General features: G+C 59.5%; 1 protein-coding gene across 50 annotated transcripts in view; it reads right to left on the bottom strand.

The window, feature by feature from the left end:
- OBSCN (obscurin, cytoskeletal calmodulin and titin-interacting RhoGEF) overlaps positions 1–25947 on the bottom strand; it is a 229285-nt gene that overhangs the window by 9764 nt on the left and 193574 nt on the right. For all 50 annotated transcript variants that reach the window (XM_027548670.1, XM_027548671.1, XM_027548672.1 and 47 more), the window contains 20 exons: positions 25371–25571; positions 25180–25262; positions 24783–24956; positions 23923–24079; positions 23441–23557; positions 23193–23357; positions 22946–23104; positions 22619–22796; positions 21970–22083; positions 14733–14900; positions 14233–14335; positions 13757–13886; positions 12970–13078; positions 3426–3638; positions 2641–2737; positions 2197–2312; positions 1592–1704; positions 1267–1435; positions 1041–1128; positions 367–567 (listed from right to left, as the gene is read on the bottom strand). In XM_027548670.1, coding sequence (XP_027404471.1) covers positions 367–567; positions 1041–1128; positions 1267–1435; positions 1592–1704; positions 2197–2312; positions 2641–2737; positions 3426–3638; positions 12970–13078; positions 13757–13886; positions 14233–14335; positions 14733–14900; positions 21970–22083; positions 22619–22796; positions 22946–23104; positions 23193–23357; positions 23441–23557; positions 23923–24079; positions 24783–24956; positions 25180–25262; positions 25371–25571 — 2855 coding nt within the window. The remainder of the gene's footprint in view (positions 1–366; positions 568–1040; positions 1129–1266; positions 1436–1591; positions 1705–2196; positions 2313–2640; positions 2738–3425; positions 3639–12969; positions 13079–13756; positions 13887–14232; positions 14336–14732; positions 14901–21969; positions 22084–22618; positions 22797–22945; positions 23105–23192; positions 23358–23440; positions 23558–23922; positions 24080–24782; positions 24957–25179; positions 25263–25370; positions 25572–25947) is intronic.

Below are 25947 nucleotides of genomic sequence, written 5' to 3'. Positions count from 1 at the left end.
GCAAAGACGCATCAGTGCCTGGGGCATGCCAAAGTCAGGTAAGAAGCCCAAGTTTCCTGCTGGAGGCCAATGGGGGAGCAGGAGGAGACAGACTTTTGGATGAAGCCCTGCCTAAATTCCTTACCCAAGGGACTGGGAGCTGGGAGCTATGTGCAGTGGCAGTAAGTGGGGGTGGAGGGGCCGGGGTCGTGCAGATAGTCCGGAAGCATCGCAATGCCAGCGGCACGGGCTGCCCCCATCAGGCAGTTGGGCCTGGGACCATCAGCACCGCAGACTCCACCCAGCCCTGCAGACCACTGTCTGCCGGGGGCACTCCCCCCCACCTCCCGCCCCACCACCTGACACCCTCAGAGTGAGGTGGGATACAGCTCCAGGATGAGGATCAGGGTCTTCCGCGTCTCAAACTGGTCCAGCAGTGCGGTGACCAGCGGGTGGCTCAGGCCTGCTAGGATGTCCCGCTCCCGATAAGCCTGGGCACGCGTCCTGCTCCGCAGTGGAATGAACTTGGCAGCACAGGCCATCTGGTTGCCCTTGTGCTGCACCCTCTTCACGAAGCCGAACACACCCCTGGGGGGAGGGGACAGCGTGCTGGGGGCCCTGGAGGCAGAAGCTTGGGGGCGGGGTTCCTGGGGGACAGAAGCTTGGGGGCGGGGCCCCTGGGGGGCAGAGCTTGGGGGCGGGGTTCCTGGGGGAGGCGGTTTCCTGAGAGGAGAGGTGCCAGGAGAGCAGGAGCTGTGGGAGTGGGCACTGGAGGAGGCCAAGTTGGCAAGGCCAGCAGGTACTCTGTACATGGGGGTTTGCAGGAGGCAGGGGCTCCAGAGGGTGAGGGCTGGAGAAGCAGGTCTTCGGTGGGGGCAGGGCTCTGGGTTGAGGGAGTTCAGCGAGCTCTAAGCGGGGGATGGTAGGGGTGCAATGGGCGGGAGGGCTGGGGGCTCCTGGTCGGAAACTTGCACATAGGAACTCTGGGAGGCTGAGGCTGAGGGTCTTAGGAGGTGGGGCTCCAGCGGAGGAGGCTCCTGGGGCTGGGATGGAGGCGGTACCTTCCAATTTCCTCCAGGACCTCATAAAAGGAGTGCAGTTTCCTCCTAGAGCTGTGCTCACTGTCCCGTGTAGCCAGAGAAGGGGAAGCTGTAAGAATGAGTAAAGATGATCACCCAGCGCCTCTGTCCCCCAACTTCACAGTATCTGCTGGAGCAGATTCCTGTGCCTGAACCTGTGAGAGCTCAGGGGACCCCCACACCAGCATGGAAGGGGTCCCCCACTCACCCCCGTGGATCAGCAGTTCTGCCTTGCACAGCACCTGGCCGCCAGGGTTGTGGGCCAGGCAGGTGTAGACGCCCGCATCGTGCTGGGTCACGTCCCTAAGCACCAGGGAGTAGGTGGTCCCTTCCTGCTGCTGGCTGAGCCGGGGGTCAGCTCCCAGCTGGGTGCCGTCCTGGAGACACGGGAGCGCGGGGAGGCCATCAATACACCCTGGGGGACCCCAGTGCCACGGCCCAGCCTGACCTTCCGTGAGCCCTGTGCCCAGGCCAGCGGGGGCACCACACACTGCCCCTCCCGCAGGCAGGCCCTCACCCAGGCCTGCCCCTACCTTGTACCAGATCACTGTGGGCTGTGGGTTGCCCTCGATGACAGCCTGGAACTGTGCCGTACTGCCCCTCTGGGCCTGCACGTCCTCGATGGTGACCTGCATGGACGGGGGGCCTGGGGTGGGGGAAGGAGCCGGTGGGCAGAAGCCAGGCTGTGCTCGCCACAGCCTACTCTGCGCTGAAATCTTCTCATGCCTGGCCTCCATGCACAGACACCCAGACCTGGGTGGAATGGCAGCAACGCCACGTGTGTCTTGCTGCCCGAGCTGGGCAGGAAGGCCCTGAGACATACTCCAGGGTGAAAGAGCCCAGCTGCCTCCAAGGGAAGGGATCCCACCCCTGATGGTCCAGAAATGCACCCCCTGTCTTTGCTGCTTCAGCCTCAGCTCTCTGTGGGCACAAGAACATGCCAACTCTGCGTGGGGTAAAGGGCCCTGACGTCCTGGTCACTGCTGCCTTCTGAGGGCACGCAGGGAGAGAGGCAGCCGGGGCCCTGGCCACAGTAAGGCTGGGGTGTGCCAGGTGGCTGTGCCGGCCCCGCCCCGGAAATCCCTCCTTAGCCTGGGGCATGGAAGGCACACGTGTGACCCGCCAGGCCCCCACCTACTTGCAGCAGGCGTGTCGCTGGTCTGGTACACGTATGTCCTGTGTGTGGTCTCCGTGAACACGTGGCTGTGGACGTCCCAGAGCTCACCTGCTCCTGGCCAGGCAGCGCCCTCCATCCTGGGGCATGGAGTGGAATTAGCTGTCTGCCTCACCCTTCCACTCTTGGGGTGTGGGAGGCCGCGATTGGGTTCTTGCTCCCCGCCTACTCAGGGGGCTGCAGCAGACTCTTTGGGAGGGGACATACAGCCCGAGGCCCCAGTCCTAGGTGAAGAAGGGAGCTCCCCCGCTTTCCTTGCCCCAGGTGGCCTCCCCCTGCCCTGAGCTTAAGGGTGGGGCTGGTAAGGAGAGTGCAGGCTGCTGTGATCCCACCCCTTGCTCTCCTTCTCCCACGCCCCAGCCTGCCCCCAGCACGTCCCCTCACCCCCCAGCCAGCTTGGGAGGTTACCGAATGGGCACTGTGCGTTCCAGGACCTCAGTGCGTGCCTGAGCCGTCTGCTTGAGGCCCTCATGGGAGAGAGGCTGAGGTGCCTTCGGAGGCTCGCCTGGTGGGAGGCAAGGGGCCCGGTGAGATGGAGCCCAGGACAGGGCTGGGGACAACTCCCCAGGACAGGCCACTGCATCAGCCTGAGGCCCAGCAGATAGGAGCACAGACAGAGCAGGGGCTCTGAGTGCACAGGGTCCTCGAGAACAGATTCAGCACTCCAACTGCGTGTGGGCACCTTGCCCCCGGACTGGGGCTAGGGCCCCGCAGCACACCCCCAGGGTCTGGTCCACCCAGGTACGGCTCACTTCTGCCCCTTCCTATCCTCCTTTCCCTCCACGTCCCCCCCTCTTCCCCTCCTCCTGGTCCCCCCCTCCTCCTCCTTGCCCCCCATCCCTCTCCCTGCTCTTCCCTAGTCTCCCCATTCCCACACCCTTTCTCTCCTCTCTCCCTTCCTCCCCACCTCCCCAGGAGCACTCCAAGCTGGCGGCTGAGGGCTGACCACAGGAGGCCACATGCCAAGAGTGGGAAGGACCTCCCGGAGCCCATCCCGGCAACTAGTTCCACAGGCTGAGCGAGGGGCAGGCCTTGTCCAGGACCCCCGACATGTAGAGCCAACAGAATGTTAGGGGTCTCAGGCTCTGCCAGTTCACCCCCGTGGGATGGGCACCCAAAGTAACCAAAGTGGGGTCAGAAAGGAGGGGCGGTTATGGGTGGGGACAGGGGTCCCGGAAGCAGGGGTACTTTGCCTTCAACCTGCTGCCAGGCCTCACTGGATGCGGCCCCAGCCTCCACAGCTGGGGGCTCCGGGCTGGCCCCCTGGAGTGCAGGTAGCCCCCCAGGGCTGGGGCTGGGGCTGCTGTGATCCCCTGTGGAAGGTCCTGGAGCCTCAGGGCACGTCTGTGTCCTCTGGATGGACGTGCTTTCCTGCCCTGGGGCAGCTGGGGCTGGGACGGCAGCATCTGTAGGAGAGGCAGGTCGACGCACAGGAGTGAGGGGGGCCGGGGCCCGGGAGAGGGACACTGCCCAGATGAGGCCACCCTGCCCACCCTCCCGCTCCAGCCACCCGCTGGGTTCAGGGGAGGGGGACACTGCCCAGATGAGGCCACCCTCCTCACCCTCCCGCTCCTGCCACCTGCTGGGTTCAGGGGAGTGGGACACTGCCCAGATGAGGCCACCCTTTCCACCCCTCCCCGCTCCAGCCACCCGCTGGGTTCAGGAAGCGCCAAAGGTGGAGGCCCCTGAGAGAAGAAGGGGTCTGTGCCAGAGATGGCACTCCAGCAAGTGCTAGACTGGTCCACCCCCAGGGTGTCTCCCAGATGCCCTCATGAGAACGTCAGTTCCCACGGGGACAGCAGGGCCTGGACCCCCACCGTCCACTTTGGGTGGCCCCTCGGTCTCAGTCCCATCCCATCATCCTGGGGCTCGCCTTGCTCTGTAGCCCACTCTGGATTTGAGGGTACTGGGTCACCCAGGCTCAGGAGGGTCCAGCCCCACGTTCTAGGAAAGCTAAGCACAGCCTGATGCCCGATCAGGAGCCGAGAGACCCTGCCTTCCTGCCTCCCAGGGAAGCCCCCATTCCCCACCCAGCCCAACACAGACCACCACACTCTCACCTGGTCCCTGCCCAGCCCCCGACACAACTCCCCAAGGGAACCTTCGACCCTCCAGGCCCTTGGCTTCCTGCCCTCAGCCCCCAATTCAGTTCCTCTTCCACCTGACTGCCAGTCCCCCTGTGGCTGTTCTGGGACACCCACCGCTCCATTTCCAAAAAGGCCCCCTCTATGGAGCTCGCTCCCATGCTCCAGAGCCTCCCTCCTGGTGATCTGCTGTATTCTTGGGCCCCCCAGGCTGAAGAGGCCACTGGGCAGGGTGCTGTCTGTCTGCAGTCTGTGGCGCTGGGGCGACCATCCTGTGCTGCCCCCACTCCAAGGAGGTTGTCAGGACCCCGACCCATCATGCCCCCATGGCTGTCCTGACAAAGGACTCAGGCTCACAGGACACAGGATGACCTGCTTGACCCCCAGCAGACTGGGGGCAACTACTGTGGACGCCGCAGCCACGCTGTGACAGCCCCTGAGCCCACATGTGAGCAAGCTGGACAGGCAAATCATCACGCCTCCACCCAGGATCCGTGGGACTGGCCAGCACCCACAGGCTGATGCTGGGTGCCCACCCCGGCTGCCAATGGAAGGGGCCTGGGCTGTCCATTGTTGGTCTCCAGGGCCAGGAGGGTCCCTCCCTCCTGAGATGCTGGAACCACCAGGTGGAGAAGCAAAAATGAGAAAAGCAGAGGCAGTGCAAGGAACCGGTTTATTAGCATCATCAGGGTTGACGGATGGGACTGCTTCCCATGCACAGACCCTGGTCCAACCTGCTGAGAAGGCCTAGGAGGGCCTGTAGAGCTGGGCCCCACACAGGCCTCCTGGAGGCCAAGAAAGGTGTTCAGGGCTAAGATGTGGTTTTGGGGGGGGAGCCCCTGCTGAGCAGGAGCCTGGGACCCCCAGCCTGGGTGAGAGCCAGGGCTGGGCCAGGCCTGGACACTGGGATGGGGGCCTAAGCTGGCACACACAAGGCCCGTGCGGCCCCTGCCTGGTGAATGGAGCAGGAAGGATGCCCAAGCACCTTCCCTGTGTCTGCAGCCCCGAGCCTGGAGTGGCAGCCTGCGAGTCAATCTGCCCCATGCTCTCAGAGCAGCTTGAGGAGCCTCTGAGATCACGGATGCATGCACCGTCCTCAGCTGACGACCAATCCTGTGAGGTAGGAATCGCCTGGTTTGGAACGGGAGGGCAGGCTGGAGTCCTGAGCTGGTGGACAGCCAGGGGAGGTCAGAGCACCCGTGTCCGAGGCGTGCCAGCTTTGGGACTCTCCTGATTGAAAACCCAAGGTGGATGTGTGGTGAGTTGATGCTGGTGCCGGGCGGGGTCCCAACGCCGCTTTCCTCTTCCTGCTGCCCCGTGCAAGCACGGCAGCTTCGTCAGGGGGTCCCAGGTCCAAGAGTCTCTCATCTCAGCCCCAGCCATCCCGTCCCTGAGGGTCTTGGCCTCAGCCCTGGGAGGGGCTGGGGTCCATGTCCCTGTCTGGGCGAATGTGTAGGGTGACAGTCTCCCCCACAGTCCCAAAGCTGACCGTTTGGGTTGAAACCTCGGTTTTGAAGCTGCTCTGGCCGCTGTCCGCAGACCGCTGAACCTGAGTGCAGAAGGAAGGCTTCTGGGTCGCGGCGCCTCCGGCCTGGGCCTCCCGAAAGCAGAAGGAGACGCCCGTGGGGCCCCGGCCCTGCGGCCCCGATGGAAATGCCTCCCGGGACCTGGGCATGCGGCCGAAGCAGCCAGGGGGGGCCCGGGAGTCTGGGGGGCGCCCCACGTTCAGCAGGACGGGCTGGCCCACGGTGGGCTCGCTGATCTCTCTTTGCAGCACCGAGATCTCGCAGGGCGGGTCATCAGCGGCACTCGGCCTGGGGCCACTGCAGCCAAAGGTCTCCCCTTCCCGGGGCACGTAATCCTCCAGGTCGGCCAGGGTGAGGGCACGGCCGTGGTGTGTGAGGATCTTGGGATCACGGCCCTGCAGACCATCAGCACCCAGCGGCTCCTCCACCTCGTAGGCATCTCTCTCCCCCTCCTCCAGCAGGGCTCCCTCTTCAGCACCCCAGGGAGGGGACGGCTCAGGGCTCTCTGGCCCCGTTTCCACGCAGACAATTAGGGGCTCTCCAACGGTGACCGCGGCCGGGGGCTCCTGGGTCAGCAGCTTGTTATTGGAGTTGTTTGTATTGGGGTCTCTTCCAGACACCCTTCCAGGCAGCGTGAAGTGAAGCTGCTCAGAGCTGCCAGGCGTCTCTCTGGCCAGAGACGCACCCTTTGAGCCGGTCTTCTTCACCCGGACCTCAATGGTCTCCTCAACCTCCACCCATTTGGGCGGGGGCCTAGTGCCCCCCGGCGGGCCTGCTGTGTGGGTCTCAGGCTCCGTCACGAACAGAGTGGGCACGGCGGGCCGCCAGCCTGGCTCCGCCTCAGGCCTGGAGGGTCTGCTGGCCTCTGGCGAGGGTGGCAGCTCAGGGGCCAGCAGGCCTGGCCTGGGCAGGCTGGCGGTGTGACCGTAGCGGGAGGGAGACTTGCTGGGGGACTGGCGTCGGCCACGGGGGCTCTTCACCACAGTGGTAATGGTCTCCTCTCTGTGGGGAGAGGGCCGAGAGGAGATGGGCACAGAGCCCCACAGCCTCACCCGGTGCCCTTGCCGTCAGCACATTCGCGGGCCAGCAAGGGAGATCAGGTTAGTGTCCAAGCAGGCAAGTGGCGAAACCGCATAGACAAACTCCTACGCATGCACCTGAGCCCAGGCCCCAGATGCCCACCCAGAGAACCAAAGCACCGAAGCACAGAGTTCCATCTGGCCATCTGTGTACACTTGGGACCCAGCGTGCAGACCTCAGAGAGAGAGGTGAGGCATGGGGGGGCGCGTGCAGTGTCACTCAGCGGGTCTGTAACGTATGCGCCGGTATCCCTTCCTGTGCGTGGCTGTCCCGTTCTAGAGACACCAGCCCTCCTTACAGAGCTGAGGGACAAGCCACATCGCCTTCCTCGTCAGTCTCATGCTTGCTCTGTGCTCTGTATCACGGCAGGAGGCGGTGGGGGTTTGGGTGGCTTCTCAGAGGGCAGGTGCCTCAGAGATTGCCAGTCAGGGACTGCGGAGCAGGGGGACGCCAGAGTTTGGACATGCAGCCCGTGCTTTGGGCCTCCGGGTCTGGGATATGAGGCCTGGCAAAGACTCCTGGCTCTGGGCATGGGCTTGCCAACGTGGGCGGTGTGAGCTCAGCCCACGAGGTCCGGTGGGGCCGCATGGGGATGAGGGGCGAGAACTCAAGTCCGTGTGCACGTGAGTGAGTATGCATGGGGCTCTGGCCAGGGGCCTTGCAGACACGTGCAGACAGATTTGGAAAAGGGCTTGAGACTTTCCCAGAGCCAAGATTCAGAAGTCCCCCTGTCAGCCCAGGCCCTCCTCCGCCAACCAGCACCCTAACTCTGCCAGGTACTGAGGGTGAAATGAGTAACAGGCAGGGAGCAGGAACACATCCAGGAACACAGCTCTCCTGGGCCCTAGACCTGCATTTCTTCCTCTTGGGCTCAGGAAGAGGGATCTGGCATGCATGTGGTGACAACTCAGTGCTGCTACCAGCTGCCTGCAATGACTAGGACTCTGTCTCTCTTGTTCAGCTTTACTTCTGGCTAACCCACAGCTCCAACTGGGAGCCGTTACTCGTGGGCACGGGCACAGAGCTGTGTGGCCACACCTCGGGGTGCACAGCGATGACAGACCCTGCCTCCACTGGCCCTCCCCTGGTACAGGGGAAACGCTGTGCCCCCTTAACTGGTGGGGAAGCCGAGGCATGGAGACGTGGTCTGTTCAGGGCCGCAGGCCTGCCTTCCTGCTTCACACAAGGCTCAGTGGCGCAAGGCTTGTTCCTGAGTCAGAGACTGCCCACATGTCAGGGGAACCTGGGCAAGGACCCATCTTCTGGCCTCAAGTGGCCTGATTTGCCGAGGCAGGACAGTGAGTCCACGCCTCCTAAATGCAACCCCCTGCTCGGCTCACTGCTGCCCCCATGAGACATGGAGGCCCCCTGCTCTGAGGCCAGTGGCACACCACTTGAGGCTGCCAGGTGGCAGGAGCCTCTCTCCAAGCCCGGTCTCCTTCTGGTACCCCTTGGCTCCCCAGAGCTCCTCACTGTGTGGTGTGCCCTTGGGGGATGCGGTGCCAGGCAGCTGCCTCTCTCCATTCCTCATGTGAGGGGGTACATGTCCTTGCAGGGGGAGGGTTACTGCCTCCTTAAGCCTGGGACAGATTGGTCGTGAGGGTGCCTTGTGAGTTACCTAGTCTAGGCTCCCACACGCATGAGTCCCCAGTGGGCAGCCTGGCCCCATCTCTGCTCCTTCATGTTTTCACTCATAAAACATAGATAACAATGCTCCCCTCACAGATGAAATGTAGAGCTGATCTGTGAAAAACTCTGGCATGGCTGCATACCTCCAGGGATGGGACGTCTTTCTGCCCCAGGCAGCCCCATCTACTGTGAGGCCGCACTCTGCTCTGGGGGAGAAGGGAGAAAATCAGGGAAGGATTAATCCAGGACCTATCCAATGTCTGAAGATGGGTTCTGCAGCAACATCACCAGCTGCAGGCCCCTACAGGAGGTCTTCTGCCTCGGGGGAATTAAGAGGTTCCCCATCTTAGAGCCTCCCAGACATCTGGCTTTACGAAATCATAGTTTTGACTGCCTCCTAGCTTTTGCAAGCTCTTCCACCCTTCCACTTCATTCACCTCCTACTGCAAGTCCTTCCAGATCATCCAGGTCAAAACCAGACCTGCCTTCTGCCCGTTCACCTAGCCCTGGACTGCTCTGGGCCTCTTGTATTCTTCAATTATCAACATGTATGGCATTTCCTCAGCCTTGGAGGCACTGAAGCGTGGGGAAGGGGACAGTGGCTGTGGCATCCAGGGAATGAGTTCTCAGCCAGCTTCCGACTGGGAGCCACCCCGAGCAAGGCTTCTCTCTTCCCTGAACCTCAGTTTCCCCACCTTCTCAGTGTGAGGGCTGAGTGCGGAAACCCCTAAGGACCCTAGAGCTGTACTGTTCACTAAGGTTACACTATTTTAATTAAAATCAAATTAACTAAAATAAATTTTAAAATCCAGTTCTTCAGCCACACTAGACAAATGCTCAGTAGCCACACGCAGCTAGTGGCCGCTGGAGTGCAGTGTAAACATAGATCACTTCCGTCATCACGGAAAGTTCCCTTGGACAATGCTCTAGATCCTAGGATACTAGATGGCAGCATTCTGCCTCCAGCACACTGGAGAAGAAACTTTCAGGCTTTGCTCTTCCCTGACTAGTATGACTCTGAGTCCAAGCCCTGGCTGAGCCCTGGGATGTGCAGAATAAGTCGACCCTGCTAAGACAACACAGCCATGGAGAGGGTACCTAGACCCTAGGACAGACAGCTTTGAAATGTGGTAGGCAAGGTCTCAAGGGGAGGTGAATGCTCTGGGAGTGTCTGCAAAGTGCTGGCAGTCTGTGTGGTGAACAAAGACCACGGGAGCAAGCAGTCAGGCAAGCCAGGGGCCAGGCTACACAGGCAAGATCCGGGGAGGTTAGTGGGCATGCAGGGAGCACTGCAGTCAGAGGGAGGGTTAGGAACACGCCTGCACTTACATGATGACGGTTTTCTTGGGGACCTTAGTCTCCTGCTCAGTGACTACAAAGAAAACAGTCGGAATAGCGAGGGTTACAGATCAGCCAGCGCTGGGGGCTGAGCTATCCGAGTGGGCCGGCAGTGTGGTAACTCGCTCAGCTTAGGACACTGGCTCCAAACCCTGCTGGACTGTGTGATCCCCCAGGAGGAATGTCTCGGCGTAGAGCCCCAGGCCCTTCACCTTTGAAACGGTGACAGTGCCTCCTCCGGGGGTCTGGGGATGAGGCGCTGCGGTGACCATGCGTCCCACGTGGGGCGAAAAGCCCTGTTCCCCTTGAGGGGTCTTGCAGGAGCTTCATGAGAATAAGTGCCTTGTTCAGGCTGCCCACACAGAAATCCAAGCTCTTCCTTTAGTCCAAGTACCCAGGGAGCCCTGGGTATTTGGGAGGCCCTGAAGTTCCTCTTTTCATAGAAACCAAGGCCTAGAAAGGGGAAAGGAATGGCCTGTGTCTGGCAGCCAAACCGGGAGGTGGAGGGCTGGTGCCTAGTTCACAAAGAATTCTAAGACCAAAGGACCTCTCTCCAGGGCAGAGTGACTCTGGAGTCCTAGAGGTAGCCTGTCTGAGTGCTGGGCATCAGGCCACAGAAGGCCCTCTGGGAGCAACCTGAGGATGTCTGAGCAGCATCCTGAGCTCTGAGCGAGCCAGGAGCATCCCACACACTCAACTGTTTCTTGATTGTCCTGGCTGTCCTCCTCCCTGGAGCCAACAGGATAAGCCCTGTGGCTCCCCTGTTGCTGACAGGGACCCACATCCCAGAGATAGCACGGGACGCATCCAGGACCCGGCAGCACCTACTCCCCACCATCTGGAGGCCTCTTCCTCTGTAGCTTCTGGGCAGGGCCAAGCTTGGCACAGATATGTCCCCTCCCAGCCTGGTCAGCAGGCGAGCAGGCAGCCCGCCAGCTACCAGCACCCATACATCTCAACGTCCCTCTCACCAGACTGGGGGAAAGCTGAGGGGGTGACGTGGCCCAGGGCACACAGCCTCCTAGTCTGCGGTCTGTGGGACTTTGTGCCACGTGGAAAAGGACTTCTTTAGATGACCGTGACTATTTTAGCCTTGTTCCCAACGAACATGAGTTAAATGTCCCAGCTGTGTCTGTATGGCACTTGGGTGCCGCATTTACTGTGCACGCGTGCACACGTGTGTCCATAATGCATGTGTGTGCACGCACATGTGTGTGACTATGTGTGCCTGCATGTGCTTGTGCAAGCGGCCTCCTGGAGAGAGGGCAGCCTACTGGGAGAGAGAATGGGAGGCAGCCACAATGCCCTGTATCTAGACGAAGTTGGGCCCAGGGAACACCAACCTGTCTGTGGCCTGGAGGCCGCCCCCTGCGCACACAACAGTGAGCGATCCAGGGCCTTTTCCCTGCTCCTCTCTGACGCGGGACTCATTCTGTTGATTCTAGGGGTGGTGACCAGGGCCCCCGTGGGCTGCTACACTCCTGGCACCTTGTTCCTCATCTAACCTGTCATCCGGGGGGGCTCTGGGATCCAGTGCGTATTGGTGATTATGGAAGGGGTACAGCCATGCCAAGCAGGGCTCTCGGCCCGGCGCAGTTTCACAAGCGAGGGGGCAGCGCCCCACCCCACGGGGCCAGCCAGGGCCCGTCCTGGCTGCAGAGCCACCGGGTTAATGATGAAGCAGCAGGTCAGGATTAGGAAGCAGGAGGCGGCAGGCTCCAGTCCCAGGGGCTGTGAAGACTGGCCTCGCCTTGTGAGGCGCCAAGGCCATTCCTGGCGTGGGTGCGCCGCCCTCCTCCAGACCCTCCATCCACAGGGCCCAGACAGAGGCCCGTTGTGACGGTGGACTGAGAGCTCTGTGGGATGCACTTGTCGCCGCCGAGACAGGGTGCTGAGCCCTGCCGTGCGCCACGTAAGACCACCAGGGGCACAGCAGAGGTGCCAGCAGATGCCGTGGGGGCCTCCAGTGGGAGCCAGCTTGACCAGTGCCCTTTGGGGCTTGATGAACAGGACCCCTGCCCACGAGGGAGGAAGGGTCTCTGGGCGGGCCCTACAGAGTGGGAGAGGTCCCAGGCCCGCCCTTCTGGCACCAGATGGCTGACTCAGTGAGAGTCCAGACAGACAGCAAGCCCCGCACGCTGGACCCTGGGAGGCACTGGGTCTGGGGGCTCAAGGCATCAGAGGAGCCAACTTTCAGGACTTGGGAGGACACAGACCCCAACCCAGCCCTACTGTGAGAGCTGGAGCTCCCCCAGGTGTTTCAGTGTAGCTTCTGCTTGCATGCCCCCGAGGATGGGAGGCTCAATCTCTGTCCTGGCAGCCCCTTCCAGGTAAGTCAGCTCAGACCAGGAGAAACTCTCCCTGAGGCTGTCACCCACCCTGCAAGCCCTGTAAGGCCACTCTCTGAACTGAACAGACACCAACTGCCCTCCTCGCCATCCCAGCCATCCTGGTTGGGACCCTGGAGCCACGGAGGGAGATGTCTTGTCATCCTTCACCACCTGCCTGGGAGCATGCTGCTCCCTAGTGAGGCCCGTTCTGCAGCCCAGACCCCTCCCAGCCTGGCCCAGGCCAAGCCACAGCACCCTGTCCTTTCCTTAGCCAGGGCCGCCTGCTGCAGAAGGATCGTGCCCCTGACACTGTTCCTTCTCCCAGGAGCCAAGCTGGGACCCATCAGCCTGCTTCTGTGTAGCTGCCCCTGCCACCCATCCTGTAAGACCTCTCTGAACACTGCCTGGCAGGCAGCTCCAGGCCCAGGTCTGACCTGCATATGCACTTGTTATTCCCCCCAGGAATGGTTATTAGCAGACTTAGGGGGTCCCCTGACCCTTCAGACAACCCCATCAGCCTTTCCCAGGCTCTGGTTCACAGCCCACCCTTCTCTGGCCCCCACATATGTGGCTCCAGTCAGGCATGGGCCGCCAGCGCTTGGCCCCCATTCCGAGTCCCCTCCTCCGATCGTGCTTCCCCTCCTCCTGGAAGTGTGCTCTGACAAGAAGGGTTGAGGGTTCTACCCCTCCTGGACCTGCCCCAGCCTGTGGGGGTTCAGCTCAGGCCGGACCGCACGCAGAGGCACTCACCTTCCACGGCCGCAAGCCGCTCCACGCGGTGCTGTTCCCGGGCCTGCAGCACGGGGCTCTGCATGAGCAGCTCCGCACGGCTCCGCTTGGAGCCCAGCCGGTTCACCAACTGCAGGGCATAGAGCAGGGGCTCACCTCCAGCCTGTGGCTCCCCAGGGGGCCTGGGCAGTCTCTGTGAGGCCACACAGGCCAGCGGTGGCATGCAGGGCCCACCGTAGCTATTTCAAGAGCCGCAGAGCCTGGCCACATGGGTAAGGGTACCAGGCCAGCTACCGAGTCCCGTGACCAGGAGCTCCCTGAGACAGGCGGAACACTCTCCACCTGCTCTGTCTAGCACAGTGGCCACGTGGGCTCTGAGTACGTGAATTAGAAGTGAATCTTTACTTAAATGTTAGCTTTAACTGGTTTACATTTAAATCACCGTGTGTGGCCAGCACAGGTCCAGAGCTGACTGGGGGTCTGTTTCTTTCTCTGAGAATTGCCTTTGGGAGCAGGCACCGCAATGTCCCCTGCAGGCTGCCCGGAGCAACAGCACAGAGGAGGCTGGCGGTCAGGAAGCGCCAAGGCTAGCACATACCTTCCCCCTGACCCCCACCAGTGCCCCCAGACCATGAGGACCAAGGGGGCTCCGCCCAGGGCCTGCTCCTCAGTCCCCATCTTCTCCACACGGATAGTGGGCGACAGTGGCCTAGGGTCCCCTCTCTCACTGTGGTCAAGGGTGATAGTCACCAGGCGGGATTCCCCAGGCAAGGCCCCCAACCCCCTCCCCCAGCCCCACCCACCTCACCTCACACTCATAGATGCCCAGATCCTCCGTGCCAGCTGCCCGGATCTCCAGCACCAGAAGGCCACTGCGGGGCTCACTCAGGGTCTGGTATTTGCCCCCAGGGGTCAGCAGGGCCCCATCCTTGTACCACCTGCAGCCAGCCCCAGGGGCAGCAGGTGGGTCTCCCGCCCATGCTCAGGACCCTCTCCTCACCCATCCCATAGTTCCAAGTATCCTCACAGAGCCCACCCTCCTGGACGCCACCCACCCAACGAACAGCCGGTTCCATGTCCTTGTCACGGCAGCTAGAGCCGTGTTCAGAACGTGCCGCAGCCCTCTCACGCCCACTCCTCACGGGACAGGTGGCAGTTCTGTGCCTAGCCGGCCCTGACCCAGCTAACAGGCTGCCCACCCGCACCTCTCAGGCAGGCAGGACAGCCCCAGGGCAGGCCTGCGCGCCCTCTGCTGCCCCACCCCCAAGCCAGCTGGTGGCCCACCTGATCTGAGGATATGGGGCACCTTCGATGGTGCAGGTGATCTGGGCATCTTCTCCATCCACAAAGGGCACTGCCCGGACCTTGTTCACAAACCGAGGCGGGACTGCGGGGCCCAGGGAATGTGGGGAGACAAGAGAGAGATTGAGAGATGGAGGGAAAGAAACAGAGACACAGAGATGACACAGAAAGAAAACCAGAGACACAGAGATGGAGACAGAGGGACAAAAAGAGAGACAGAAACAGATAAACAGAGATGGATACAGAGAAAGAAATAGAAAAGGAGGTGGAGGCAGAGATGCAGACAGAGACACAGAGATACAGAGAGAGACACCATGATGGACCAGGACCCCACCCCCACCAATGAGCCTCCCAGACTTGTCAGATATGCACAACCATCCCTGCAGCTCCATCCATGTGCCCCCAACCAGGGCTGATACCTTTATAATGCCCATAGGGTGGGGCCTGGGCACGTATACCCTGGCCTTCCCCTCAGGGCTCACCTTGCACCAATATTTTGCCCAGGGTGCTGGCATTGCCAGCAGCACTGGCTGCAAAGCACATATACTGGCCAGAGTCGGCACCAGTCAAGTTGTCCAGGATAAGCGCGCACGAGCCATCGGGGTCTTCAATGAGGATGTGGTGAGGGTCCACCTCCACTGGCTTCCCATCTGGAAAGGAGGGGAGGGCCATCAGGGGCAACACCAGCAGGGACAAAAGGCCGGACCTGTCTGGGGGTCACAGTCACAGGATCTGACGGAGGAAGCTACCCCTATCGCACAAGAGCCAGTGGACTCCCTGCCAAGGGTCTAGCTGGCCAAGCTGACCTGGAGCCCTGGGTGGAGCGGTGGTACTGACCCGCACCGTCTACTCCCCCAGACCTCACTGTGCAGTGTGGCCTCCAAAAGGCCAGCTCTTAGCTGGAGGCAGGGGCCAGGCTGGGGGACGTCTCCTCTGATAATAAGACCCTCAACTACCTTGCCAGTGGTTCTGCAACTCCCCCAAGGTACTGACCCCACCTAGCAGATAATTGGACAGCACTGTCTCTTTATCATCCTTTCGGGGAGCGAGCTCCGCCCATGGCAAAGGTCATGAGGAAGGAGGCTTGGCATACACAAAGGCGGGATCAAGCCTCAGGAGTCTCCCTGGAAATTCTCGAGCATTTACCCCCAAAACCAGAGTCTGCCTACTTTTTGCTTTGTGCTTTCACCTACACCTCTGACTTTATGGGGGGCTGTCCCCCACTACGTCTCTCTGAAAAAAGAGTTAGCTTACAGCTCCAGTTAATAATTCCTGGGTGTGACAGTGTTTCAACCTACAAACTCCTTTGGAAATCCTCTAGCCTGCCTGAATAGGTTTTTTCGGCCACATGTGATTGTTCAGAGCCTCCCAACTGTGAGAGGCAGGAGATGTTCTAAACTGTCTAAACACAGATTCTTTTGAGTAGTTAAAAGATTGATTAGAAATTGTATTGGTGAAAGGTTTTTCACTTATTCGGCCAATGTTTGCTGCTAAGTCTCCATACCCCTTACCTACTGTGTCCTTAGCAGTGTATTGATTGATATAATGGGTGTATAGATGTAAGTAGTAGCCTCAATGTTTGTAACCTTGGACCCTTGAGTTAATTCTTTTCTTGACTGAGCCCACCTCACCTTTGCCCTATAGGAATGCAGCTTTGTCCAATGCTTTTTTGGAGGCTGGTGTCTGACTTTGCAATAATCACCTTTAGAGAAAGGTAAGTTTCTTAAAATGTTAACAGGCCTCCTGGCCAGAAGATGATGTAATTCACCTGAACTTTTGCATATGATAAGTTTGAAAGCCTGGCTTCGATTAGGACCAGGAACTGCTGTCCTTGCATGACTCCACCTCTTCCCCCATTATCCTCTATGCACAACTTAAGGTATAAAAACTACTTTGGAAAATAAAGTGCGGGCCTTGTTCACCGAAACTTGGTCTCCCCACGTCGCTCTTTCTCTCAAATTCTGGCTGAGTCTCCATCTGGAGCGCGGAACCCGCCATGCTTGCTAATTATGCCTGGGCTTCTAAGATCCGACCGGGGAGGCCTCAGTGTCTCTTCTCCTTCGGGAGAATGGAAGGATGCCTGCGGCCTACGTAAGTGGTGCAAACTTCTTGTCTTGAAGTTTTATTGGTCTCCCGCATAAACCAAGCTACTCAGCCTCTTTTCTCCACTGAATTTTCCTACTGAGCTATCCTCATCCTATTACTCTTTATATCTTTGATAAAATATTTAAATAAATAGGTCGCCGACGCCGTCCCTGCTTCGAATACCCTGGATCAGCCGGGGCTGGTCCCCAGCACATCCTCATCCAATGCCCACCTGACTAACATCTCCAGCTGTACCACGTTTCCTTCCTGCGAGAGGGGTGGGGAGCTATGCATCTTTCATTATGAATAAATCTTTCCTCCATGAATATGTACAATTTCATAGATTTCTAATAGCTCTGTACATTCTGAACAAGGTTGTTTAAGTTAAAACATCTTGACATCTGATTCACAGAGAAACTTAACAATTTAAAAACGTAACCCCCCCCCCCCCAAAAAAAAAGCTTCCAGCTGTCACCCTATCTCCCTGCATCCCTGTATGGTAATTCCAAGAAAGAGCCCTTCTCATTCTCTGTCTCCAGGAGCTTCCCTTTCCATCTTTTCCCAAACCACACCTCTTGGCTTTCACCTCACACAACACAGCCCTTGGCAAGGACACCAGTTACCCTGGCAGTCAAAGTGAAAGTCGCTCAGTCGTGTGCAACTCTTTGCAACTCCATGGACTAGACAGTCCATGGAATTCTCCAGGCAAGAATATTGAAATAGGTAGCCTTTCCCTTCTCCAGGTGATCTTCCCAACGCAGGGATCGAACCCAGGTTTCCTGAATTGCAGGCGATTTCTTTACCAGCCAAGCCACAAGGGAAGCCAAAGAATACTGGAGTGGGTAGCCTATCCCTTCTCCAGCGGATCTTCCTGACCCAGGAATCGAACCAGGGTCTCCTGCATTGCAGGTGGATTCTTTCTTTACCAACTGAGCTATCAGGGAGACCCACTGTCAACCTGTGGTCAATTCTCAGCCTTCATCTTGCTGTCAGAAAACACTTCTCCTTGGACTTCCGGCATTCCTGCACAATCAGACCCTTTGGGCAAAGACACCTACAGCTAGGTGTTCCCTGTCACCTACTCCCTGACAGGGACAAACCTCTAGAGGGACTGTCAACAGCTGGCACATGGGCTCATGGCACCTGGATGGTGTCTAGGTGCTGATGACACGCTACAGAAAGTGATCCAGAGAGATGTCGGTGCTTCCTGACAGGTGGTCCTGCCTCCTTGGAAACCTCCCCCAGGAGCCATCCACGTCAGCAGAGGCAAAGCCCTCAGCTTCCTTCCCTGTGAGACGTGTGAGCCTTCTAGGGCTGTAAGTCACTTTTCTCTTTGGAGGGAAGGAAGGGAAGATGTGCCAGCAGCCCCATGAAAGTTAAGTATCTCCTAAAACTCAAGGTTCCTCTCTTGTGGAACAGTTCACTGCATTAAGCTGACATCTGGTGCCTGGATGTGGAGATCAAGGTATGGGAAGCCTGTGCAAAATGCTGCTGCTTTTGCTGTGACAAACAACCTTTGTCTCTGACTTGGGGTCTTGTATTTGTAATCTGGCTGGCCGACTGCTTGCTGGGTTGCAAGCCAAGAAATAGCTCAGGTCCTTCACAGTTTCTAATTTGCAATTTTGGCAACAAGGAAGGGACGCTGTAAGAGACACACCATTCCAAAAGAGAAAGGTCGCGGCCTGTGGACCAGTTAATAGACTGGAGGGAAGGGATGTCCATGGGAATCAGTGGTGGACATACTGCCCAAACGTCACGGTCGGCTGTGCAAGAAACAGCTATTTCCTGTGAGTGGAGGGAAACCGAGCAGGCAGCTCCAAGCCGAGCACTGAGAAGTGGGTTCAAAGTCTCCTGGATGGTGCCTTGGTTGACACACTCTCTCTCCCTACAGCGGGGACGCTGCTGTTCAGCCCCACTTCCCAACAAACATCAGAGCCCATGCTGAATCCCAGGAGGCATTTCTGAGTCCAGTCACAGACATACACACCCACACTGGGTGCAAAGGGAAAGCCATCACCAACCCTGGGGGGCAGAAGGCAGGCAGGAGCAGGGCTAGAACTCAGGGATGAGAGGCACGGGCACCAAAAAATGAAGGATTCTTTTAGAGATAACAGGAAAGGACCCTGGTGTTTGCTGCGAACCCTGGCTTGGGACAACTCCTTGACATAGACAAACCTCTACGGGGAACTGTCAACAGCTGGCACGTGGATTCATGGCACCTGGTAACACTCTGGAGAAGCTGATCCAGAGACATGAGTGCCTCCTGACAGGTGGTCCTGCCTCCTTGGACACCTCACTCAGCCCTCATGGGAAGAACCAGAAAGGGGATGGGAGATGTTACGATGGCTCTGGGCCACTGGGAACCTCTGCTAAGTGGACCCCACCCAAAATGTCACCATCATGCCAGGCAAGGGACACAGAGCCCCTGAGAACAAAGTGATGTGGCTGTTAAGTCAAGGGGCCCCTGAAGCTAAAACAGGTCGCATCTGTAGTGACAATTCTGCCGCCTCATCTGAGTGAGCCCAAAACACTAGGTATTACTGAGCTACAGAAGTATGTCTCCTTCCATCCCTGAGCCCTTCCTCATCCTCCACCCTTACCACTGCTTTAAGAGAAAAATCATCAGAAGTGGGCCTTGGTCTCCCTGGGCTCAGAGGGACCCACCATGCCCCTCTGATACGCCAGGCATGCAGCCAGGGGGAGGGCTTAGATTTTGATGGCTCTGCTGGATACAGGTGTCTGGATTCCACTGATGGGATCTGAGCAAGGTTCCCACAGAGCAAGAAGAAAACTGTCACCCTGGGGCCAAGTCAGGGTGCTGTGACTGTGGCTTCCACCTCTGGACCCTGGTGTCTGCTGCTTGGAACACCCTGCTCCACACGAGGGTGGCGAGGCCCTACATGTGGAGAGGCTATGGAGCATGTAACCAGCTCCAGCCCAGCAACGTGTCACTGGCCAAGACTGCCAGCAGAACCCCAGCGGGAGAAAGTTGCAGGCCTCTTGGGAGATGTGAAAGCAGCCAGGTGAGAGGAGAGGCCGAGTCCAAAATCAACAGCCGTGTACAGCCACAGAGAGTGGGAGCTGGCGGGAGACTGCCATCAGCCCAGTCCAGTCACTGCTCCTGTGGCTCCAGCTGGCGAGGACAGGACAGCCACAATGGGGTCTTCTGTACAGGCGAACAGCTCCTGGCAGGAGTCCTGGGCATTGCAGCCAACTGCTTTTCCTTCCTGCTGGCATGCAGGGACAGAGACCAGAGCATCACTGGGGCTCCCTGCCCCAGGGGTGAATTAGAAGTTGGCCTTCTGCCCCCGACACTTAAACTTCCACCCGATGAATGATGTTTTGCTGGTGGGTGAATCTGACTTCTCCTGCCAGATGCTATTTTTCCTGGCAAAGGTTATGTGAGATGTTGTGAACACTCTGGCTGTTCAGTTTGACACTTAACTACAGATGGGTGGGCTGAAGACACTCCTCCTTGGGTCCATGAACCATGGAGACAAGACGGGAGCAAGACCGGGCTCCAGACCAGCAGAGTCCCTGTGTAGAGTTGCTGCCCTGCGTGTGGGGCCAAGTTCCAGTGCATGCCACCAGGGACTGCCAAGGGTAACGCTCTCACCTGGCAGATGGGTGTCCCTCAGGAGACATCTCTCAGGTGTCTCCAACTGTGAGGGTGCTTTAGGTCAGTGAACCGCCGGCTCTGGCCACACCACGGGGCTGTGTGTGCCGCCCAGCCCACCAGCAGTCTGAGGACCTGTCTGTCGTGGGGGCTGCCCAACATGAACTGACCACCGGCTGGCTACTGCTTCCTCCACTCCCCAGACACAGCTGTCCTCAGAGGAGTCTAAGCCTGTAAGCTGCTCACCGGGTAAAGGTCCAGATGAAAAAGACAGTGGATGGTCTGGAGACAGTTGGGAACCCGGGATCCCACCCTGACTGTTCCTGGGCATGGTGCAACCCTCCTTTCCCTCAGACACAGCCCCGCTGGCACACGCTCCTGAGGGCAGCCTAGCTGAAGGGGTGGGGCTGACAGGCGTGTTCTTCTCAATTACTTTTACTGACTGGGCTTGTCTCTCTGAACCCACCCTCACAGGTGAGAGGTCTGGTATGAGAAGGGATGGCGGGGAAGTGGGGTTGCACTGCATGGGTTCTGCGAGGTGGCAGGGAACTCTGAAGACTTCAGGACCCCACAGACTCTGGAAGGAAGACGGTGCTGGGGGAACAAGTCACTTATCCACTGACTCTGCTCTGAAGCCCTAACCCTGGGCCGGGATGGCCCTTCTTGCATGTCCCAGCAAAGTGGCCTGCATATCTGCTCCAGCCCCATTCTCTGCCATCTGTGATGGACACATGCGCCTGACTGGTTGTGGACAAGCAGGATGGGAGGGCGGACTTCCCTGGGACCGTCCCCCAAAACCAGGCTATTGGGACCCAACTAGAACTCAGGACTTACCTTTCAGCCCAGATGACACCTAGTGAGAGCATCATGGTTTACCTGAGACTTTGAGACTCACCAGATGGTCTAGGCTACACTGTGACTTGGTGGGGTGGGGGGCTTTAGGTCATACGGCATCAGCTGGGCCTCAGAGGGGCCACAGATGGAGGCCAGTCGTGCAGACAGACAGTCTGTGTGAGCGCCCCGGCAGAGACCTGAGCAACGAGGCTCAACAAGGGAGTCTCCCTGGGTGGCCACACTACCTGTGCTGGGACACATGAGAGGTGACAGAAACAGGCACGTCCACACCACTCTATTGTGGGGACATCTGGGCCACGCCTGGACCCTCAAATGGATCCCACCCCACGTACCGCTCCCCTTTTACTGCAGTAAACCAGAACCCTGACTGGGATGGTTGTGCTGAGTTCCGCTGAGTCCCTGAGATTCAGTCAGTCACTGAGCCTGAAGGTGGTTGGGGACACCCAAGCGTGCAGTTGGTACTCAGTGAGAATGGTCTTGGGATCCTGAAGTTGATGTCAGAAGTGAAGGTGTTCCTGGGGACCCCCAGAGTTTGCAGCTCCCACCACACAGGGGAGTCAAACCTGAGAACCACACGGCAGCCCTCAAGGCCCAGCGTTCTCCAGCCTCATGCCCCACCACGCCCGCCTCGGCTCCCCTCTGCCTGCTGTTCCTCTGGAACCTCGCTGCCCACTGGGAGTTCCTCCAACCGGTCTGCCCTTCGTCCTGCCATATGTCTCTGGCTGGTCATGCCACTTTGGACTTGATATTGCATATGTGTCTATGTGCTTGTCATCTGTCTCCTCTCCAAGAAGGCCAGCCTCTGTCCACAGACAAGGATGACCTGCCTGTTCACTGCTATTTCCCACACACCTGGAATGGTTCTGGGCACTCAGCACAAACATGATCAAATGAGGGAACGAATGAGCGAGATTCAGGGGTGGGCAGAGTCACTGTGTCAAAAGCATGACACTCATGGGAGCAAGCTCCGCCTCTGCCCCACCTCACCCCGCTGTGCACCCGCCAGCCTGGCTTTGATTCAGGAGCAGGCAACCAGAACAGGAGGCCTGTCTCTTGTGCCCAGCCCCTCCGTCAGACGCCACCCTGGACCCCTGGCCCCCTGCCCAGCCTGATTCCCTCTGGGTGGCTCTTGCCTGTTGCAGGATTAGCACCCAAAGGCTTACCTTTGTACCAGCTGACAATGGGCTTGGGTGTGCCCGTCACACGGCAGGCCAGCTTGACCGTCTCACCCAGCTCAGCTGTGCAGTCAGCCAGCTCTTCTTCAAAATCAGGGGGGCCTGGGATACAAACACAGGGCCTTGATCACTCCCTCCCTCCCTCAGGTGTCCATGTGGCAGGACCAGAGCCCCAAGACCAACAAACGGTTCCAACAGACACCACCCCTTAGGAGCCTTTATCCGCAGTACCAAACTGGGAGCTGGACGGTACTCAGGGGATGGGACACAGGCCCAGGATGTGTCGGGGAGCCCGGTAGGGACTGCGGGAAAGAAGGGTATGTTGAAATGGGATCTTCTCTCCCATTCTAAGTGAGGAAGCAAAACCAAGACTGCTGGGCCCTTCACATCCCTAACACAGCCTGCCTGCCCTGCGCTGGGCAGCCAAGCGCGGACCCCGAGGCCCCCACCAAATCTGGCTAACCAAGGGTAGAGCACGCCACTTGCCCTAGAATCGAGCATCTTCCCTTGTGTGTGCCCAGGTGGGGACAAGGGCCCAGAGCTCAGGACCTGCTGACTCGTGTGCCTCGTCAAGCCAGGCACCCAGGCAAAGGTTCAGTCTCCCTCCCAGCCTTGCCCCAGGAGCCCAGGCACTCACGCCAGATGGGCAAGGCCAGGCGCTGCTGGATGCCACAGATCTCCTTCACCCAGGAGTTCTTGGTGATGACCGTCCGTGCCTGCAGCAGGTACTTGCGCACGGAGTCCTCCCGCTCATGCCAGATCTCAAAGGCTCGGTCATCGCCCTCCACCTGGTCGTTCAGGTCGATGCTGCTCAGCTGTGGGAGGAGGGCACAGGCTGACTGCCGGGCCGCAGACAAGCTGTGGTCACCAAGGCCAGGGTGGCGGGACTGACCCCTGGGATTCCTGGCCTGCACACCCTGCAGGGCCTCCCTGCCCACCCAGGCTCCACCGGCACCCTGCAAACCTTCATCATGTTCCGGAAGACGTAGCTGAAGGTGTCGGTGCGGGAGTCCCGCCGGGGCTTGCAGACCACCAGGTGGTTCCGGAACAGGAAGACGTGCCGGTGGTGGCCTTTCCACGGCATCCGCGCGCCTGGCGCCCCCTCCCACACGATGAAGTGGCCCTGGGAGCACGGTCGGCCGCGGTCAGCCAGGCCCAGCCTGGCGTCCACCCTCTGCCTCCCAAGGCCCTCCCCGCACCCTCAGCCCCACCTGGCGGATGGGCTCGCCCAGGGCCTCCAGGGTGCCAGGGTAGTTCTCCATGAGCGACACGTGCAGCTGGTTCTCCGCTCGCTGCGGCAGGGCCGACACCACCGCGTAGGCTTGCTCGAGCAGCGCGCAGTTCTGGCCGTTCCGCGCCTTGTTGCGGATCAGCTCCTGTGGAAGACTGCAGGTCAAGGCAAGGCCTGGGGTGGCTGGGCACGGGGGCGGCCCCACAGCCCCTGGGCCGTACTGCCTACCTTGAGCAGGGCCTGGTACTGCTGCACCCGCTCTACCGGCTGCTCCAGGAAGTGCTGCAGTGGTGGGGGCGGTGGCTGCGAGGGGTCCGCGGCTGACAGCACCTCCTCAGTGTATTTCTGTGGGAACCACAGGGCTGGGCTCAGGGCAGGAGTGTGCAGACTCCAGAGGGCCTGTGTCCCCAGAGTCTGAAAGCTGGTGGACCTGGGGCCCAGGGGAGCTTGCATGCGCACCCACAGACCCTCCTCCCCAGGTGGGTCCCACTGCTGCCCCAGGGGGTGGTCAGTGTCACTGCCTAACATGTGAGCAGGGTTGCTGGGAGAGCACGGTTGGCAGGGAGACCCTGCCTGCTTTTCTAACCTGGAGGTCAGGGGTCCTGGGAAGGTGAGGCGGAGCCTGAGTAGGGTCAGGGAAGATGATCTAAAAGCCAGGAGCCAGCATCAAGCCTGGGGAGTGGAGGCAGGGCTGATGGGAAGGGAGTCACCTTGTAGAACTCCTGCACGGCCGTGCTGACCATCACCGACTCGGCTTGCACTCGGCCCACCAGGAACTCCAGATACTTCTCAAAGGCTGCCTGGTTCTTGATGAAGCACATGGCCACGTCGTCATCTGTGTCACAGCTACGCAACTCCTGTAAGAAGCTGCCACAGAGGGGAACCGTGGTCAGGTGAGGGCTGCCATCGGGGCCCCCACCCAGGACCCACAATCCAGCCCCAAACCTGAGGGTTTGGGAAGGAACAGGCTGCTACCGAGGCCCGAGCTCCTATGGCTGAAAGTCAGTGCTCTAGGCTGTGATGGCCACACATGTTTGCACGTGTCCTGCATGTACACGTGTGTTTGTGGGCGTGTAAATATGTAAGGAATGACATGTCTGTGGGTGTACATGTGTATGTGTGTGTACCATGCACATGCATGCCCACACATGAAAGGGTGTGTGTGTGTGCAGGTATGCACATGTACTTGTATGTGCCCACGTACATATGTGTGCACACTTCTGGGGCATGCCTGTGCTCTTGGGTTGCAGTGCCTAGGTGCACTGCAGGCACTTCTGGGGGTAAGCCGGGCACATGTGCCTGTGTTCCTGGGGACATGTGTGTCCTTGGGCATGGCTATGGTGCACCAATGGGTCAATCAAGTCATCCAAGGTTCTGTCTCTTTTCAACCCCTGCCCACTCCCCTGAGGCCCAGGCCTGCCAGTACACATGTGTGCAAGTGTGAGCATCCACGTGAGTGTGTCTTGTGCACGCGTGACTGCTGTGTGCACACATGTATCTGTGTCTGAGCACGCACACATGTACACGCATGTACACACATACAGACCAAAGGAAACGCCTCCAGGCCCACCTGCTGTGGAAGTGGCCGATGTCCTGCACGTTTCTGAAGATGACTGCCTTCTGGCTGGCCACGGCTGCGGGCACATGGGGGCAGCGGTCCAGGTACTGCATGTGGTGGCTCTGCAGGAACTGCAGCTCGCCCACAAAGGACTGCTCTGAGCTCAGCAGGTCCCGGATGATGGCACTGGCAGGGCGACAGCCGTGAAGGGGAGACCCAGGAGTCAGCTGCTCAACAGGGCACTTCCAAGTCGCATGCACTGTGCTGACCACTTTCAGAATGGGCCAGGCCAGACAACGGAGGGAAGGCACCCCCACCCCCACCCGACAGCCCCACCATAGGAAATTAGCATCTCAGAGCTCCCCCATAGAAACCCACCTTCCCACAGCACCTGTCTGGGGGCCCTCACCTCAGCCTCGTCTTGTACTCGTCCTCTGACAAAGCCTCCCCAGGGAACTCAGGGGCCTCTGCTGGCCCCCACTCAGGAGACAGCTGGTGCGAAACAGGGTGGAGTCACAGGCAGCCTAAGCACTGGCCTGCCCTTCGAGGGTCAGGCTCCTGCCTGCGACCCCAGGACCACCCCTCCAGCCACCTAGTTACCTTGAGCCGCTTGTCCAGGTAGGCAGGGGACACCCAGCCCTGCCGAGAGGGGCTGTTTTTGGTGGGTTTGGTGCGCACGAGCCAGCGCAGAGGGTGGGCAGAGTCCAGGACCTCCACATACTGGCCCTCCCGCAGCAAGATGGCATCCTGCTCAGCCCCCAGGGGCAGGTAGTCAGCCGTGACCACATAGATGTCAAAGATCTGCAGGTGAGAGGGAGGAGCTGCTGTGTCGGGCCTGCGCTGGGGCCAGCCAGGTCTCCCAAGGTCCCAGGGACCCCGTGCAGACAGCAGAGGGGAGCGGGGCTGGGAGAGGCCCGATGGGCCTCCCAATGCCTCAGGCTACAAGGCCCTGAGGATTCAGTGGAGAAGACACAGCCATCCTGAGATTCTCTGAAGCTCTAGAACAGGCCTGACCCAGGTCCGGGTAGGGAGCTCCTTTCAGGGGTGCAGGCAGCCTGCTCCAAAGGGATCAGGAGGAGTCTGCGGGGCTCTGGGCGTGTCCTGAGTCAGGGTGGCGATGCTGGCCATGCACAGGTGTTCCCCACACCTCCTTTCCCCCTGTACCAGCTTGGACCTG

The sequence above is a fragment of the Bos indicus x Bos taurus genome, chromosome 7, assembly GCF_003369695.1.
Source record: "Bos indicus x Bos taurus breed Angus x Brahman F1 hybrid chromosome 7, Bos_hybrid_MaternalHap_v2.0, whole genome shotgun sequence".
NCBI lineage: Eukaryota > Metazoa > Chordata > Mammalia > Artiodactyla > Bovidae > Bos > Bos indicus x Bos taurus.
Note: the sequence above shows the minus strand (reverse complement) of the source record. Positions and strands in the feature narration are given on the sequence as shown.